At 42.7% G+C, this 19,356-nt stretch overlaps 2 protein-coding genes and 1 long non-coding RNA gene across 5 annotated transcripts; 2 read left to right on the top strand and 1 right to left on the bottom strand.

Annotated features, from left to right (window-relative positions):
* The first annotated feature begins 12 nt into the window (after positions 1-12).
* Positions 13-17,314, top strand: tspeara (thrombospondin-type laminin G domain and EAR repeats a). Of its 3 annotated transcripts, none has more exons than XM_086049202.1 (14): positions 13-296; positions 4,064-4,255; positions 5,636-5,844; positions 6,555-6,892; positions 7,633-7,723; positions 8,027-8,186; positions 8,269-8,400; positions 8,468-8,538; positions 9,659-9,823; positions 10,488-10,683; positions 11,596-11,828; positions 14,727-14,872; positions 16,374-16,475; positions 17,003-17,314. In XM_086049202.1, exons 2-14 carry the CDS (start codon positions 4,168-4,170, stop codon positions 17,154-17,156), a joined length of 2,085 nt encoding a protein of 694 aa, XP_085905328.1. In that variant the 5' UTR covers positions 13-296; positions 4,064-4,167; the 3' UTR covers positions 17,157-17,314. The 3 variants fall into 3 exon arrangements, with proteins under 3 accessions (XP_085905328.1, XP_085905327.1, XP_085905329.1); XM_086049201.1 differs by having other exon boundaries at positions 18-296; positions 14,694-14,872; XM_086049203.1 differs by lacking the exons at positions 13-296; positions 4,064-4,255; positions 5,636-5,844 and adding an exon at positions 6,297-6,337 and having other exon boundaries at positions 14,694-14,872.
* On the top strand, positions 281-2,871 carry LOC147137356 (U3 small nucleolar RNA-associated protein 14 homolog A). Its single transcript, XM_086049200.1, has one exon. The coding sequence runs from the start codon at positions 334-336 to the stop codon at positions 2,515-2,517; it is 2,184 nt and encodes a 727-aa protein (XP_085905326.1). The 5' UTR covers positions 281-333; the 3' UTR covers positions 2,518-2,871.
* LOC147137357 (uncharacterized) lies at positions 15,524-18,517 on the bottom strand. Its single transcript, XR_015089273.1, has 3 exons — positions 18,452-18,517; positions 15,949-16,068; positions 15,524-15,849 (listed from the first exon to the last, which is right to left on the bottom strand). It is a non-coding gene; the product is annotated as an uncharacterized LOC147137357 (long non-coding RNA).
* Between the last annotated feature and the right edge of the window lie 839 nt (positions 18,518-19,356).

The following is a 19,356-nucleotide window of genomic DNA, read 5'->3' on the forward strand; positions in this document are numbered from 1 at the left end:
AACTACGTATATTTATAGCTATGATACGGCCTGCTCGTGAGCTGGCCAACCGGTGCGTTATCTATAGATGTACCGGAACTCTGTCTTGATGAAATTTCCGTTTTAGTTATTGAGCAAATAAATAGATTAAAAAAATAACATTACAGTGTTTTTTAAGTTATCAATGATTTGTACAAAGTGACGAACTAACTACTAAAAAAGTCTTTATGTAGTATAATGGCTAGGTTGAAATTTCGTAATCAGCCGAAGAAGACGACGACAACGAAGTAGAAGAAGAAGACGAGGAGGCGGAAGTAGTAAGTACCGCACGTGTGTTGTTGAGTTAACCAGTTTATGGTGTTGTTAAACTGCAACATGGCAAAAGTTTCGACGAAAAAGCGGAATATGAACGGTCGAAAGAAGAGTCCGAGCGTTACAGATGACACCCCAGATGTAAGCTACGATTTCGTCGAAGATGGCTTCACCAAATCTGATGAAACTATCGCTAGTGACTCGGAGCAAGACAGCGATGATGAACGCAAACGACAAAAGCTGGTGGAGGCAATCAGCGCTCTCGGAGGAGCGGGACAGAAGAAAAAGCTCGGGGAGCGGTCGGAGCCGGCCGTCCAGAAGTCGGAATTTACGATCAATGCAGAGGGTGAGGGCGACAAAATAAACTTGACGGATCTAATGAAGTCCATGCACAACGTCCCAGCTGTCTCGACCGAGGCCAAGAAGCAGTTGACAAAACTGCAGCGAAGTAAGAAAACCATTGAATGCCCTCTTAGCAGGCAGGCAAGTGAGAGGATCCAGAGAGATGTGGCCTTTCAGAAAGTGTCAACAGAGGTCACCAAGTGGCAAAGTGTGATTCAACAGAACCAGAGGGCCGAACAACTTATTTTCCCTTTGAATCAAGAGCCATCTGGCCCTAAACCTATGGAGAGGGTTGTCACGGGCTGGAAGGCACAAACTCCCCTTGAACAGGAAATATTTTCCCTCCTGTCTGCCAACAACCAACCGACTAATGACCCCATTTTAACCCCTGCTGAGGAGGCGTCCATGAAGGCGATGAGTCTGTTGGAGGTGAAGATACGCCGCGCTGAGCTTCAGAAAGCCAGGGCTCTGCAGACCTACTATGAAGCCAAAGCCCGGCGAGAGCGGAAGATCAAGAGCAAGAAATACCACAGAGTGCTCAACAAAGCAAAGCGCAAAGAATTCCTCAAGCGCTTTGACGAGATGGTGAAAAATGACCCGTCGGCTGCTTTAGAGGAGATTAACAAAATGGAATTGGCCAGGATGCAAGAAAGAATGTCGTTAAAACACCAGAACAGCGGTAAGTGGGCCAAGTCCAAGGCCATCATGGCAAAATATGACGAAAGCGCTCGCAAAGCAATGCAGCAGCAGCTGGAGGTCAACAAAGACTTGACACAGAAACTCGCCGTTGCTTTGAATGATGACGACGAGGAAGCGGAAAGCCCGGGAAATTTGCCTGATTTTGTAAACGAAGCACCGCTGGGAACGGGTTCCAATCCCTGGATGAAAGGAAAGCTCTCCGAAGATCCCGCCGAGAAAGTGAAAGAGACGCACGACCTCAACTTGACCTCAGAGTTGACCAAAACTGTGGCAAATATAGAAGAGGAGGAAAGTGACGTCGAAGAAACCGAGGAAGAATCCCTGCTACGTGAGTTCGATAATCGTCGGAAAATGCGCCAAGCTCCTGGCGCTCTTAAATCCGAAAAACAGGACTCGCAAATGTTAGCGGTCCGTGGAAAAGCGGCCACCTTTGAGGAGTCTGAAGATGCATCTGTTCCGCTGGTGGAAGGCCAGACGGACCAAATGCAGCCTTTGGAGTTCATGGAGCTCCTCAATCAAGTGGAGTCACTTCAACCGGAAAAACCTCCTCTTGAGCCGCAGCCGTCCACGGAGCAAGCACAGAAAAAACCAAAAGGTATAACACTGAAAGAAGTTCTCACCAAAGACGCGAATACCATTCTTCTCCCGCTCGCCCCGACCGCCGTGGCCTCGGAGGACTCGGACGAAACGCTCGCACAGACGGGCCTCATTCAAGAAGCCTTCGCCGGAGACGATGTCATCTCCGACTTCATGAAAGACAAGAAGAATCAGGAGGACGCGGACAAGCCCACCGTGGTGGACATGACGCTTCCCGGCTGGGGCGAGTGGGGCGGGGCGGGCCTCAAGCCCTCCCGCGCCAAGCGCAGGCGGTTCCGAGTGAAAACGGCCCCACCTCCACCCAGGAAAGATGAAAAACTGCCCAGCGTCATCCTCTCCGAGAAGAGGAACAGCTCGCTCAGCCTTCACCAGGTGAACACGCAACCGTTTCCTTTCACCAGTCACGCTCAGTTCGAGAGCACCTTGCGCTCTCCCCTGGGACGCACCTGGAACACGGAACGCACTGTGAAAAAGCTCACCAAACCCAAGGTGCTCACCCGGCTGGGTACCGTTATTGAGCCGATGGCCCGAGAGGAGCTGATGAAGGACAGGCAAATATGCACAAAGGATGAGATGACGAAATGCTGAAAAGGAACCGTTTCTGAAAAGAAGGGGTTGAAAATGTCTGGGAAGTGTCCAGAAAATTTCCACGGGAATTTAAGATGGGGAACACCATCACATCACATTTGGAACTGTTGAATTAAAAAGGCAAAAGTTTTTTTTTCTTTTTTTATATGGTGTTTTTTTTCCCCCCTCCACATTCAGTCTTTATAATTAGTTTCAAATGCGCTGTGTTCCCTTGGCTGTATAATGAAAATGGATAATCATGTGATGTGATTTAATGTCTTATTTCCATTTGTCACACAATCATGCAGAAGCAACACATTTGAACAGGTCGTTGTGGTCTAAATTTGGAATAAAGAAGTATTCATTGGAAGTAAACTGAAGTGGAGTCATATTTGCTTTCCTGATCCAGAAGGTGGCGCTCATGCTCCAGTAATGTCGTTGGAAACCTCCAGAGGCTGCTGACAGGAAAAAAAAAAAAAAAAACAACAGCAAAAAGTTTTTGCGTGTGAAACCCTTACGAGCATAGATAGAATAATTGACGGAATGTATTTATTCGGGGTGGCACGCTGGCTCTCTCAAGTACCTGTAGTGCGCGACAGAACCACTGAATTGTTTACTAAGAAAATGTGTATTTAAAACATGAACTACTCTATACCCAAGTACATTACAATCAAGATAATAGCTATGAGTAAATTTTATAAACTTAAAATACAGTTCATTTTCTGCATATTTTAAGCACAGTAAATTCAACTACGGTTCACATTTGTGTACTATGTAACTTTTAAGTACTGCACCATACATATGCATTTAATCTTTAAGAACTAAACATTTATCAAGTACAATTAATATGTACCACATAATTGAAAAGTTATATATATTGTATGTATATATATTTATATATATGTATATGTATATATGTGTATATATGTATATGTATATATATTATAAATGTATATATTAATATGTACATTTTTCAAAATCAAAGTCCCGGTAAAGTCATTTACGTGGTTTGTTTCTAAATACATTAGACATGTTTGAAGATAAGTCGTCAAATTGTTAAGCGTCAGCTGTTTGGATTTGTTGGCCAGACCCTACAAAAAAAAGTCTTTTTTTTTTTTTTTTTTTTTTTTTTGGTGGGGGGAGTCTCGAGCGGATAAATGGCATTTGCAATAAGGAAAAATGATTGCCCTCTTTGCAAGTTCTTCCAGAAAGATTAAAAAGCACATTTCAATTAAGGTAACTTTGAAGTCAATGTTTTATATTATACTTCAAAAATAATCATAAACCAAGGTCCCCTTAAGAATGACAGTCCCCTGAAAGCCTCATAAACGCGTATGCGTGTTTGTGCGTGTGTCTTAAGCAGGCGGTTAAAAAAAAAAAAAAAAAAAAGCAGTAGGACGAGTGACAGGCTCATTTGCATGGCGGGGGCCTCTTATAAGGGGGCCGTGCAGGTGCACGGCTTCCCCACACATTTCTGTGGATTCCTCTCCAGACACTCACAGATCATCTGGAACATCCTGTCTTGTTCTTTTCTCAACTTTGGACTTTTTTTGTTTTCTCTTTCAAGATTTTCCGATTTTTGGATGATGTGAAAGATGCTTTTGCCAAGGGAGCATCCCGCATGGAGACACTTTGTCAGGGAGACCGAGTGAACTTAGGAGGCTTCCGGTGATGATGTCATCGCTGCTATTCTCCCAGCTCCTTCTGCTCATCCTCAGGGTCGCTCCCATGACGGCTGACCTCGGAGGACAATGTCCAGGTAATATTTTCCCTCTCTCTCACTTGTAGTTCCTGTTAATAATGATTATCCACCTATGAATCCCCGGGAAACCCCCCCCCCCCCCCAGCCACAAATTCCTCTGGATAGCGTATCCACACTCAGGAAGCTTGGTTTGCCAAGCTTTGAGATGCCAATTTTGTGCTTTTAATTTTAATTTTCATCCCTCCCCGCCTCTAAACAAGTACAGACGTGGAACGAGGTTGGGATGCCACATGTTCCAAGGATGTCTCATACGTTTTGCGAGCAATTCCCATTTGCTGGAAAACACTAAAAGCCACTCCTCCCGCCACCCAGGGCTATTCCTTCCACGGCAGGAATTCCGGCATGCTAAAACGCTTTTTTTTTCTTCAAATGAGTTAGTAGCAGGAGTTCCCGCTCAGGAGTGGGATGCCCTTTTGGAGGTGGTTGCCAACCCCTGCTCTCAGCCCTCCTCAAATCAAAGGTGCACTTTAACTGACGCTATGTTGTCAAAACAGCAGTGCAATTACCGGACAGTAGAACCTCCAAAGTGGAGTCGATTACTCACCTGCATTAGTGTAACAAACATACTGGTTTGAGGTCTTTGTAAAGTGAAAATAAATTCAAATTGAAATGCAAAAGAAGACAACATTTTCTTTGTCTACTGGAGAAGTCCGTCTTTGAAGCACCCCTGAAAATGGCTAAAATGAGCTCAAAATGACCACTGCAGACCAAAAATGGTAGACGTCCTATTTCTTTTCAGGCTTGAATTTAAGAGTTTTTGGTGGGTCTACTGATGATATATATGCACTTTTTTTTTTTTTAATGTGTTAAAGCCCCCCAAATTGTGTTTTCTTGGCCTCAACATACCAAAAAGACAGACTTCATGTGTCTTTTCAGATGATTTCTTGACTTTTGTGGGTCTACTCAAGATAAACATGCATTCAGAATGTAATGTTGCGATATAAAACTTTTTTTTTTTTTTATAAAGTGGAAGTCAACCCAAAAATGTTCTTTACCATGATATGTCCCCGCTAGTCCAAACACGGTATTCTGATGACATCACAGTTGCTCAGGTAACGACCAATCAAAGCTCAGCTTGCGAATGCCCCATCACCAAACTCAGAAAACAGTTGAAACATGATTGATCATTACGTCTGCCCTGAGCAACCGTGATGTCATTTTCAGTCAACAGCAAGTGGCAAAATGGCCGCCCCCTGAGATGAATAAAAATGGGTGGATTTTGCTGCTTAATTCATATTCCACAAACGCAATTTTAATCAGAATGCCGCGTTTCAACTAGAGGGCCTGCATGTAGAACATGTAGTTAGAAATAATTAGCCCCTGACATCACTTTCACCCACGATTGCATCATCACTAATGTTAGTCAACGGCCTCCAGATTTGGCTCCTGTGGATCTCCTATCCGCTGTCCTCGAGAAGGACGCCTCCGGACTCATGGCGCGGGTGCACGTGAGGTCATCCGGAGGGGTGCGCGGCGTCCACTTCTCCGGGCCTCATGCTCCCGTCAGCCTACTCTCCAACTGTGACCATTCCCCGAAAGACTTCTCCATCGTAGTCACGCTGAAAGTGGCTCGCGTTGCGCACAAGGTGAGCAAACCTCATGCCCCCATGAAGGTGCACAAAAAGCAAAAGAATTTAAGACGTTTAAAAGCGAAGTAGAGGAATAAAGAGTACAGAGTACAGTATGTAAACCCCAACCGATTCACATATTGCTATTTGTGAACTCAATATTAATAAAGACAGTTGTTATAATTTTGTAGGTGTGGAGCGCACCCATTAAAAAGGAAATTGACCCAAACATATTTTTTTCCAGAATATTTTCCCAGCAGGCCCACTAGTTAAGCAATATGAGTTAAGCAGCAAAATCCACCCCTTTTTAGCCATATCAGGGGGCGGCCATTTTGTCACGTCTGTCAACTGAAAATGACATCACAACTACTCTGGGCTCAGGTAACGACCAATCAGCTTCAGGAAACAGGTCAGCCGTGATTGGTCGTTACCTGAGCCCTGGGTAGTTGTGATGTCATTTTCAGTCGACAGAAGTGACAAAATGGCCGCCCCCAGAGATGGCTGAAAACGGGTGGGTTAACTCTTATTCCACAAACGCAATATTTATCAGAATGCCTTGTTTCAACTAGTGGGCTTGCACAGAACATATTCTGGGAAATAGTGAGGATTCATTGCATTTCCTGAATAGTGAGGATTCATTGCATTTCCTGCAGGAAAGAAATGCCAACCAACATCGTTGGATTGATTGTGTTGGACTTTGGTAGCATACATATTTTTTCACCTTTCAGAAAAGTGAGTACATCCTCACCATGATGGAGCCAAAAAGAGAAGATCAGGGAGCCCTGGAGGAGAAGGAGGATGAAGAAGAGAGAGAAGAGGGGAATAATCCGCAAACAGACATCAGTGGAAGAAGAGCGAAGAACAACGCAGAACACCGCCGTCTGCTCCTGGGACTGAGACTCTCCGGGAAGCGGCTCCACGTGCTCTTCAGGGGGCAGCGAGGAGTCACGGAGCAGTGGGTGTTCCGAGGCGCCCACCTCGCAGACAACCACTGGCACACCCTGGTTTTGTCCGTCAATGGTCGTCACGGCAGGTTGACTGTGGATTGTAGATCGCCGCAGGACAGGTAAGCTTTTTTTTTTTTTTTTTTTTTTTTCAAGACCCAGACAAAGACCATCGTAATGCAACAACGCACTGCTCCTTGTTTGATATAATTGGAACTCAACCGACCAGGAACCACCATTTTCATTTTCTCTATTCATTTCTGCACTTACCTTAACTCATTCACTGCCAAACATTTTCAGACCCTCTTTTACCCTAACGTTTGAAAAAATATGAAAAAAAAATCTAAATAAATTCCTGGGATTGAATGGCCGGACTGTGAAAAGAGAAATAAATACATCAACAGCACTGTCACTATATTTTATTTATTTCAACCTGTCCCATGACCTGTTTACCTTTTTGACCATATCTTATGTTATCTATGTCCTATCAAATGTGTGTTGAGGTTGAATGTTCACTTGGACCTGTAAGCTGGAGAAGAATTGCCCGCATCAGGATCAGTAAAGTTATCTGAATCCTACATTTCTACCACCCCATCACCTGAGTTCCGTTCCGTCCCCTTGAATGCGCCCCGCAGGGTTAATAGATCCTTCAGCACAATACGTCAGCAGTGCTACAAATATGCTTACAGCCTGCAGCCGTACAGTCACAGCAGCATGACATCATTTGATGGATGGCTTTGACTGCAAACTCCCCTAAAATGGGAATATTGGTAGCCATACAGATAACACAGTTCTTTTTATTGTTGATGTCAATTTATTTGGAAAAATGCTTTATGAAAATGTTATCTTTTCTGGAAAACAGCCTTTCCTCCAGGCCTTTCCCATCGGACCTCAGCTTTCACGTGTCCAGATTTCACATCGGCAGTCGGGGCAGATGGAAAGGATTGTTCACGGTAAGGCCCGAACTTCCCCTCTCGGTGCTTCCATGTCATGAGCTGTACAGTTCAGTTCAGTTTATTAATGATGCAATGTTGAAAGGTAACCCTTCCCATCTGCTGCCGCCGTCTTTTCCATTTCTAATTAGAAACAGGGTAAGGATAACTGTTAAGGGTTAGCTTTTAAGGTTAACGTTACCAATACCACCTTTTCCGTGTTTTTATCCCGTTTCAGTTTAAGATTGGTGTTAAGGGTGAATTTCGACATCGAGCTATTTGCAGACTACAGAGCGTCTCTCTGATCTACCGGTCTTTTTACAGGGCCTGTTGCGACAGTTGGTTCTGGTGCCGGGTTCAGATGCCACTCGTCAGATATGCCCATCGACCCAAGCTCAATTTGCAGCTCTATCAGTTCCACCGCTGCTGCTGTCAGATGTTGCCGTCACCGGGAAGAATGCTGCAAGTCACCTGGTCCCTTACGGTAGAGTTGATGCATTTGTAGTGTAATACACAACATCCCATAAGGTCTACAAAGTCTATTCTAAATATTTGTGAATGACCAGAAACTGAAGCGAGAGTGTCGGTGGGCTTACAGCAGACATGCTCGGAGCCACTCCGAGGCCAGTTGTGGTTCAATCTGCTCAGGAAAGCGCTCTACCTTTGCGACGGTACCTCGTGGATCACCGTGCTGGAGGGTGAGGCGCCAACTTCATCACTAGAATGTCTCAGATTGGAAATGAACAAACGTCTTCATCTGCTCAGATCGTAAACGACTGGACTATGTTGAGGAACAGCAGGTTCTCAGCACGAGCTCTGAGACACACGACATAGAGGTAAAAGCCCTTCTTACGTTCTGCATGTCAGTGCTGGCATTGTGTAGTCAAAACCACATCATTTGAGCAAATGAAGACCGTTAAGACTTGAGTCCAAGTCAAGACCAACAATCTTTGGGGTTGCGTGTAAGTCAAGACAAGAATTTGAGGAGTTGAGACCAGGTCAAAACCAAGACACTAAGGAATTGAGTACAAGTCAAGATAAAGACTTTGATGGATTGAGACAGAATTGAGACAAGTATAATAGATGGATGGATGGATTTTAAACGGTTAAGGCCGAGTGAAGACCTAGACATTGACAAGTTGTGACTAAGTAAAGACCAAGGCATTGAAGCGACAAGCCCAAAGTCAAGACCAAGTCTTTGAGGGGTTGAAACTAAGTCCATACTATGACCGAGACAGGTTGAGACTAAGCCAAGATGGAGGATTGGCGGGGTTGAGACCAAGTGAAGAGCAACACTTTGAATAGATGGATGAGAGAGTCAAGACCACTTTTGCAAGTTAAGACCAAGTCATGAAAGCAGGTTGACACTAAATTAAAATGAAGACTTTGAAGGTTTAAGACCAATTAAAGACCAAGACTTTGAGGGGTGCGCCGATGTAAGGACCAGGACTTTGACGCTTTTGTAGCCAAGTAAAGATCAATACTTTGAAAAATTGAGACCAAGTCAAGACCCAAGACTTTGAAGGGTTGATACCAAAGCCAAGACCAAAACTTTGAGAGATTGAGGCCAAAGTTAAGACCAAGACTTTGACAAGCTGATACCAAGTCAAGGACAACCTGATAAAACCCCTCAAAGTCCTGGTCTTGACTTGGTATCAACCCTTCAAAGTCTTTATTCAATACTTGGTATCAACTCTTCAAAGTCTTTATTCAAGACTTTGAAGGGTTGATACCAAAGTCAAGACCAGGACTTTGAGGGGTTGAGACCACATTAAGACCAAGACTTTGGCAAATTGAGACCAATAATTGCAGGGGTTGACACCAAAGTCACAACAATTATCAAGGCATGGTTAGGACCAAGCCAAGACTAAGGCTCAGACTTGAGACCAATGTCAAATTTCAGGAGTTGAAACAAAGTCAATACCAAGACAGTGAATTGTTCTGTGTCATCTTCAGGTCTTCCAGGTACAGGGCGTGGGTCTGATGGCTGCCATGGCTCACCGCTCCACAACTTCTGGCTCCGCAGTGTACCAGTGGAGCCAACATAACGGCTTCCAGCTGTACCAGAATATTAGCACCCATGGAGCACTGGCATTGAGGCATTTCAACATGGGCAAGAAGGTATGGCTTCAATGAAACGGGACAAGTGAGATTGCAGGTAGATCAGTAAGTAGTGCGTATGGCCTCCACATGCCTGTATGCCTCCTGATGAGACAATCAGGGGTCTGGACTTGGACAGTGCCCTAGTGTATTTAAGTACACTCTGTATTTAAGTCAAAGTACAGATACTTTTGTTAAAAGACAACTCCAGTAAAAGTATAAGTACTGATTCGACTTTAAGTAAATAAAAAACACAGACTGAAATGTACATGGGTACAACAGTAGAATTTTTGGGTACCAACATCAAACGATGCTCTTAAAAAAATGTCATCTGTCTAATATTATATCTCCATCTCTGTTGTGTCAAAATCTTTTTCTTTTTTGTCCTGTTGTCATTTGTGGAGGTTTGAAAAAAAGTAACACGCCTATTTTGTCAAAGTAAGAATGACAAAATACAGATATTTGTTTCAAATGTAAGGAATAGAAGTAAGTCATTAGAAAAATAAATGCACTAGTAAATTACAGATATCGTAATCTATAAAGTACAGAAACAAAGCATTTGTACATTGTTACTTTCTGCCATTGGTGGGAAAAAAATCAATGTAAAATGAAAAATGTCACGTTTCTCCTATTCATGCAACTTTTTTGTATCAAGTGCGGCTAAATTCCTGTTATTTTGTTCTAGACATTTCTGGTGGTGTCCAACTCTAATATAGGCACCAGTGTGGGACAAGAAGGCGATGTCTCTGTCATTTACAAGTGGAGCCGAAAAAGCAAACAGTTTGTGCAGTTTCAGACCTTGGAAACGCACTGCGCACGTGACTGGGAGGCCTTCAAAATCCATCGACACACCTATCTCGTAGTCGCCAATCACAGGATAGGTAAGACAACTGTAATTTTTAAAAAAAAAACATATGGCATGAGTATCATCAAACATGGTGTAATTTCAGACCAAGTCAAGACCACGAGTCTTAGGACTGCAGCTCAAAGCTAGAACAAGACTTTAAGGGCTTGAGACCGAGTCGAGACCAAGACTAAAACTTTGGCTTGTTGAGCCCAAGACTTCTTTTAGTGATTGAGACGTACTCAAGATCAAAACTCTGAGGGTTGAAACTAACTTATCGTTATGGTGTGTCACCGTCCCTCATGTATCTACATCAAGTCAGGACCAAGACTCGGAGTAGTTGGGACTGAATCAAATCATGACTGTTTGAGACCAAATCAAGACCAATACTTTGAGGACCTGAGACCAAGTCCAGACCAATACTTATATTGATCTTAAGGGGCTGACACCAAACCAAGTCCACGACTTGAAGTACTTGAGACAGTATCATGACCAAGAAATCCGCTCATTGTGTCTGGGTCGTCTCCCCTGCCCAATACCCCGTACCCCTACCCAAATTTTCACGTATTTGAGTTTTTGTCGTGATGTCTTTTATTCATGTGCTAAGTTTTTTTTTTTTCCAGACCCCACACTGTGCCCCTCCCCTAGGGGAGCATAATTTGGGACTCCCCTCCTTCCTTTTATTTTTCGCTTTCATCTAGGAGAATCGAGTCGCTGCCTGGCAGCCCGTCTGCCCTCCCGTTCTGTCTCCCTCTGTTGGTGTCATTGTTTTTTGTTTCTTGAAACAGTTAAATGAATTCCGTTGCTTTGTAATTGTGCCAATGACAATCCAATTTGATTTTCATTTCCAATTTTCCATTTCAATTCAAGGGGGTTGAGACCAAGTCAAGACCAACACTTTGCGGTGTTGAAATTAACCTATCATTGTGTGTCACTGTCTCTCCTGTAGGTGATAACAACCACACCATAGACAGCGTAGTGTACAAGTGGAACAAGCCAACTAAGTCCTTTGAGGTTCACCAGAAGTTGAGAACGTCAGGGGCTTATGACTGGGAGTTCTTCAAAGTGGGACCTTACCATTTTCTGGTTGTCGCAAACGCCTTTGATGGAGTAACCACGTCAGTAGACTCTGTGATATACGTTTGGGTCGACGGGAACTTTCGAGTCCTCCAAACCATTAAGGTACACACATTGTGTCATGAAGATGTAATTCATCTGTTGATGGCGATTGAAATCAGAAATTGTGTTTTTGTGAGAAGAAAAAAAAAAAAATCTGATATTTTATTTCAAAGCTATCTCACCCTGCCCTACGAGGAGCCAGACTCATAATTTCTTCTGCTGAGATTTATGCGATGGTGGGCTGAAACGCAGTAAAACAGTCCTGTCATTGCACTCGGATGCAGGGAACAAACACAAACGCGGCGGCGAGATGAAACGGTAATGACAAGGACCAGGAGAGCATCAGGCGTGTCCTCGCTTCCAAAAATAGAGCATGCGGTCTGTAGCCGACAGCAAGTGTCATACTTGCACTGTAACCGCACTTACAGTGAAACGTGTGTTGACACATTGATAGGTCCATAAGGAGATTTAGGGGAATTCCACAGGTGAATGTGAGGAGCCATAAAGCTCCCCCAGGGCGGATTAATTAATCACCTGAATTCACCCAGAACACTCCGACATACACACGTCACACTTCCACGGCTACTTAAGACGGTTGCTTTCTTATCTTTCTGTAGACAATTTCACCATGATGTCACACGTACTTCTGGGTGGCAAAAAAAAAAAAAGTTAGGATCATTGAGTGATGGCTAATTATTTGACTTTTCTGTTGGTCTAATTATGGCACTGAAATGGATGGCGGGCTTTAGTCTCCTAGCATGCTAGCCGTTATGTTTTGTTAAATTTCTCAGAGACAACCCAGTCAAACATTTTAAAGGAAGGCACCAATGATGGCGGTTTGATTAACAGTCTGTATATACAGAATAGAGGTGGCTACTCCACGTGAAATACTTCTGCTTTAGAAGTAAAAAAAAAAAAAAACATAAAATAGACCTGTTGGGGTATAGGCTATCTGGCAGCATAACCTCAAGCACAACAAGTTTTGTCTTTTTTTTCGTTTCAAGTCAGCTGTAGTCATTCACTTCCGGGTACCCAGAAATACCATGTCACGTATTGTTTACAAACATTGGGAGAAGGTCCATACAAGCGAGAAAATTTGGAGAAGGAACAATTATGTCACTGATTAGACGACAGTGAGAAATCCAATGATGAATGCTGCGAAAATATTTCTGCCTCAAAAGTCAAAAAGGGGAAGTCAACGCCAACATTTTGTTCCCAAGACTATGTTCTATGCAGTCGTCAATACACGGCATTCCAATTAATATTGCGTTTGAGTAATATGAGTTAAGCAGTAAAATACACATCTCAGGGGGCGGCCATTTTGTCACTTGCTGTCAACCGCAAATGACATCACAGTTGCTCAGGTAACAACCAATTTTACTGCTTAACTCATATTCCACAAACACAAAATCAATCAGAATGCCGTGTTTAGACTACTGGGGCTGCATAGAACATATTCTTTTAAAGAAAACCTCTGATCTCTCGATGTCTTCTTATGTTTATGTATAATCATTCTCGTATTGTTTTACTCTTTCACTGTGTCAAGATTGCCCCGTAACCCTTCTTACAGCGGAAGTCAACCTAAACATATTTTTTTCAAGAATATGTTCCCAGCAGGCCCTCTAGTTGAAACACGGCATTCTGATTAATTTTCCATTCGTGGAATATAAATTAAGGAGCAAAATGCACTCGTTTTTAGCCATCTCTGGGGGCGGCCATTTTGTCTTCTGTCGACTGAAAATGACGTCACAACTGCTCACAACGACCAATCACGGCTCAGATTCAGAGAACAGGTCAGCCGTTATTGGTCGTTGTGAGCAGTTGTGATGTCATTTTCAGTCGACAGAAGTGACAAAATGGCCGCCCCCAGAGACGGCTAAAAACGAGTGGATTAACACTTATTCCACAAACGCAATATTTATCAGAATGCCGTGTTTCAACTAGTGGGCCTGCTGGGAACATATTCTTGAAAAAAATATGGGTTGACTTCCACTTTAAGACCGGCAGGTGCATGTTTCTGCGGGGACCTGTACATTTGTGGCGGGAACGCACAGTTCTCAGGACTGTTTCAAAGCCCAGCCCAAAGCACCGTCCCGTAAAAATACGCATATACATGACTTGGGTCATTTTACTGTTTTGAGATTCCCCTATGACCGTTCAACGACCAACAGGTGCAAGTTCCTGCAGGTACCTCACAAGTGTGGCGGGAACACAGACTACTGTCCCATGAAAAAAATCAAAACATTTATGGCACAGTTTCAGGCTTATCTCCATTTTTCTCACCGTGTTGCCACTTTGGCGGTTCTGTCGCACAGAATTCAGTTAAAAAAAGCGACAGGGTTTTTTTTTTGTCCATAGCTGGGCATTTTACTAAAAATCTGCGGTCCATTTCTCGCCTTCCGCCTACAGCCGGGGTACGATTCCGCTGTGCGTTTATCCACCATTTTGTCCGGCTGGACCGAATAGTAATCGCCTGTAGGATAATTTTAAAAGTGCTTGTGTTAGCGATACCGACGACCAACTTTGACAAATTACCACTCGCTGGGCTTCCAACTATTTTTAGCCTGACTATTTTTTTAAGTTTCCCGTCTATCGTTTATCCCCTACACAACGGGCATCCGTCATAGGTGGATAGGCGGACCGGTCCGTCACATAGGTGGTATGCCTAGCTCTGTTTTTTTCTTATGGCATGGGTGTTTGCTTCCCTTGCGTGTAAGCCAACACAACCGCTAATTGCCGGTCTAATTCACAGGTTGTCCCAACACGATTCAAAATAATAGCCTCCCATTAATCAGGCCACTTTTCTTTTTTTCTACCTATCCAGCGGAGGAGTAGAAAAGGATCCGGATGAGTCAGCTCACTTTCAGCCTTAATTACACATCTGCCCATACATGTCTTGAAAATTTTTTTTTAATATATTTATTACAGACATTTTGCGCCACTGACTGGGAGATGTTCCAGATAGGCACACGGGTCTTCCTGGTGGTCGCCAACGGACACCGGCTCCACGGCAACGGGCCCGGTGAATATGCCATCAACTCCACTGTCTACGAGCTGGACATGACCGAGCGGGTGTTTGTCCGCTTCCAGGATATCGTCACATACAGGTATAATCAAAAATGTCAAAACTACTCACACCCTATACTTAAGTAGGACGGATATATGTGTAAAAAAAAGACTAGTAAAAGTTGAAGTACTGATTCAACAGCTTTATTCAAGTAAATGTTTTTTTTTTAAAAGTGAAGACTGAAATGTACTTAAAGTTGAAGTCAACCAAAATATATTTTTTTCAAGAATATGTTCTATGCTGGTTCACTAGTTGAAACAAGGCATTCTGATTAATATTGCGTTTGTGGAATATGAGTTAAGCAGCAAAATCCACCCGTGTTTGGCCATCTCAGGGGACGGACCATTTTGTCACTTCTGTTGACTGAAAATGACATCACAGATGCTCAGGGCTCAGATAATGACCAATCATGGCTCAGCATCAGAAACCGGGAGAGCTGTGATTCGTCGCTACCTGAGACCTGAGCAACTGTGATGTCATTTTCAGTCAACAGAAGTGACAAAATGGCCGCCTCCAGAGAGGGCTAAAAACGGGTGGATTAACTCTTATTCCACAAATGCAACATTTATCAGAATGCCTTGTTTCAACTAGTGGGCCCGCAGAGAACATACTCTGGGGGAAAAAATGTGTTTGGGTTGACTTCCACTTTAAGTACAAAAATAGAAAAAAAATAAAAAAAACTCGATCAGTCAACACTTTACCTCCCTTTATTCAGGTTTCAGCCATGGTTTTTATCCATCGAGGTTGAAAAAAGCCATTCTGTTTTCAAATGTAGGAAGTAAAAGTAGAAAATCATCCCAAAAATATTTACTCAATTACATACCTTAAACATCTACTTAAAGGAGGGTTTGCTGCGTTAAAACTGATTTTAATGTCGCCACACTTCACTAATCGCCATAAAATCTTCCATAGTAACCACTCGGGGGATGTGGTTCAGCTTCAGATTTTGTTGCGGTCGATCAGTGCAGAATCCATACAGCAACAGCCTTGAATTCGATCATTGCCACCTAGCCCCCTCTTCAAGCAGCAGAAGCGGGGGGAGGGAAGAGGAAATATGGCAGTTAAAATGGGCCCAAAGCCAAATGTTGAGGGTAAGTCAGGGCAGAATTTGCATACAGCGTGTGCCTGCTATTTCGTGTGCTTGTGAGTGCACGGCAAATGATTGACATCTCATCGCTCACGACTTCTCTCTGTGGATGGGTTGTTCTTTCTGAGGTGTGGTGGTTTCTTCAAAATCTAATTAGAGGGACAAGACAGGGTCTGAGCGGGATGATTTTCTTCACAGATCATTTCACTTATGTACTACTGTCAGGTTATATTGACTGTTTTCACACATATGACAAATATCCCACTTTAAGTACATTAACGAAACATTTGTACTTCATTACTTCCCGCTACTGGATATGATGGGGCGGACAACCTGTGACACATGATGGGGCGTTTATCAATAAGTAGCCAAAGAAAGTGTTATTTAAAAAAAAAAAAAGCTTACTATTGTTTCTAATACAAGCATTTGCATTACTTTTGCTTTATTCCGGCAGTGCGGTGGACTGGGAATTCTTCACTCTCGGGGAGGAATATTTCCTGGTCGTGGCCAACTCCTTCAATGGCGAGTCGTACTCTCTGAACAGTGTTCTCTACAGGTACCCGCCTCGTCATTTCCCCGCTGAGATGCATTAGTAGCACGTTTGACATGCGGAGGATTTTGAGGCCAGCATTCTTAACCTAAAATGGATTAAAAGATTCTCACGTATTTACTGGATGCAAATTTGTCTCTGAGGAAACAAGAAAACGAGCCTCTCCGGCAAAGTGGATGCTGTGGAGTGTACTACAGTCACCCGTCGCCACATCGCTGTTCACTTTTTACGTTCTTACTGTATCGCAGATTTTTAAAATCAGATTTTTCGTGATCATTTTTCATGCAGTAATGCAGCAATAATACGATTTTGCGCTTTTTAAAATTCATTTTCTTTTATTTGTTTTCGATAATTTCGATTTATTTACATACTGTATTTTGTATTCGTTTGTTTTTTTAAATTGTATTTATTATTATTATTCTTTAATTTACATTGTATTGCATTTTACTTTTAATTATTTTTAATTGTATTTGATATTAGGTTATCCTTCATAAAACTCCACTAATGTGGCTTCTTGCGTCCCCCGCGTCAAGGTGGCAGGGCTACGAGGGCTTCGTTCCCGTCCACTGGCTCCCGACCATCGGCTGCAGCGACTGGGAGTTCTTCAGTGTTGGCGGAGACTCTTATCTGATCTACTCAAGTGCCAAAGCGCCTCTCGCCAAAGTCTTCAAGCTGAAAATGTACTGAGCTCATTCACTACCATATTTATACGTGTGGATGCATGCCCTGTCCATGGGGCCCCCCGCAAGAGTCGGCCCACCATGCAAAAAACCTCAGAGGAACTCTTATAAAAGGAGGACTACAAGTACTCATAATTTCCAAAATAAACACTTGTTTGATCCATGCATCATATTATTCATGAATTTAGAGCCCTCGGAGGACTTTCACGGAACATTTTTCTACCCTTAAAGCGGAAGTCAACCCAAACATATTTTTTTCAAGAATATTTTCCCAGCAGGCCTACCAGTTGAAACACGGCATTGTGATTGATTTTGCGTTTGTGGAATATAAGTGAAGCAGCAAAATGCACTTATTTTTAGCCATCTCTGGGGGCGGCCATTTTGTCTTCTGTCGACTGAAAATGACATCACAACTGCTCACAATGACCAATCACGGCAGACCTGTTTTCTGAATCTGAGCCGTGCTTGAAAAATGAGTGGATTAACACTTATTCCCACAAAGCAATATTCATCAGAATGCCCTGTTTCAACTAGTGGGTTTGCATAGAACATATTCTTGAAAAAAAATGTTTGCGTTGACTTCCACCTTTAAGGTAAAAAAAACAAACATGCAGTGTATGTGTTAAAGTGCCTGTCTGCAGCATGAGAATACTGCAGAATGACTGTAAATTATTAAAAGAACAATAAGCTACTCTTATCATTTTCTTAAAGTCGAAGTCAACCCTAAAATGTTCTCTACAAGAATATGTTCTATGCAAGGCCCACTAGTCTAAACATGGCATTCTGATTAATATTGTGTTTGTGGAATATGCGACAAATTCCACCCAGTTTTAGCCATCTCAGGTGGCGGCCATTTTGTCACTTCTGTCGACTGAAAATGACATCACAGCTGCTCAGGTTACAACCAATCACGGCTCGGATTCAGAAAACAGGTGAGCCTGAGATGGACAAAAGTGGGTGGATTTTGAACTCATATACAATACAATACATCTTTATTTATATACTGCTTTCACAACAGCTGCAGCTGTAACAAAGTGCTTTACAGAACATCAAAACATGAACTATAATACCACCATGTTTAGACTAGCGAAGGCGCATAGAACATGGAGTTGACTTCCCCTTTAAAAGGTCACTTCTGTTCATTACGATATTTTGCACACTATTAAATGTCATTTGTTTGCAATCTTGTTCCTGTTAGTAAATATTCACTTCAGTATTATTCAGTAAATTAATCGGTCTGCCGATTAACTCGGTCCATTATAGCCTTCTGACATAATAAAAAAGTTTGCCGAATGTTTTTACCTTGATGTACCGTAACCATTTTTGGAGCACAGTTGCTCTCTTTGTTGGAAGTGCCCTCGAGCACTGTGCAACAGTTTAATCTGCTTAACATAACATAGCATCCCTAAACCATGTGACACAGATTTATCCAATGATAGCAGTGCAGTGAGTTCAAAGAGTATACCGACTTTGTTTGCTATGGATTTGGCCCATGCTAACCTGTCTCGTCTTAAGTCCTCCTCCATAGTTCTGGGTAGCAAATTAGTGAAAGGCTTTATCATGTCTCTTCATGAATCCACGGATAAGAAAGTATACATCAATGTTCTTCCTTAAGTTATAATTACAGTTGAAAATTTCTAGTTATTTGGCAGAAAATATCTAACATTCTTGGATTTTTATTTTAGTACTTGTTTTTTTAACAGACGGACAAGGGAAGCTGGGCTTTCTTCTTCATACAAAAAAAACCCCCTACAGTCTAATTGTAGGGCTGCTTGACATTGTGGTCGCTTTTACCTATCTGACCTTATATAGGCGTCATCAGATCAGAAACGATCAATCAAGGGTCAGTTTGCAAATGTCATATGACCAAACTCAGAAAACAGGTGAGCTGTGATTGGTTATACCTGAGCCATTGTGATGTCATTTTCAGTGAGCAGCAAAAGGCAAAATAGCTGCTCCCTGAGATGGATAAAAAAAAAAGAAATTAGAAAAAAAAAAAGATTGGCTTTTGCTGCTTAATTCATACTGCACAAACAAAATATTAATAAAAATAGTAATACCATGTTTAAGCTAGTGGAGCCACATAGTAGTTTTCTTTCTAATTATATATTAATTAATTAATTTATAAGTTGACTTGCCCTTTGAGGAAAGTCTAATTGAATATAAACCCAGTAGAGCGCCGAAGTCTGCAAACTCGGGTTAATGAG

This window comes from Filicampus tigris, chromosome 13 (genome assembly GCF_054856515.1).
Source record: "Filicampus tigris isolate MCC_2025a chromosome 13, RoL_Ftig_1.0, whole genome shotgun sequence".
NCBI classification, from domain to species: Eukaryota; Metazoa; Chordata; class Actinopteri; order Syngnathiformes; family Syngnathidae; genus Filicampus; species Filicampus tigris.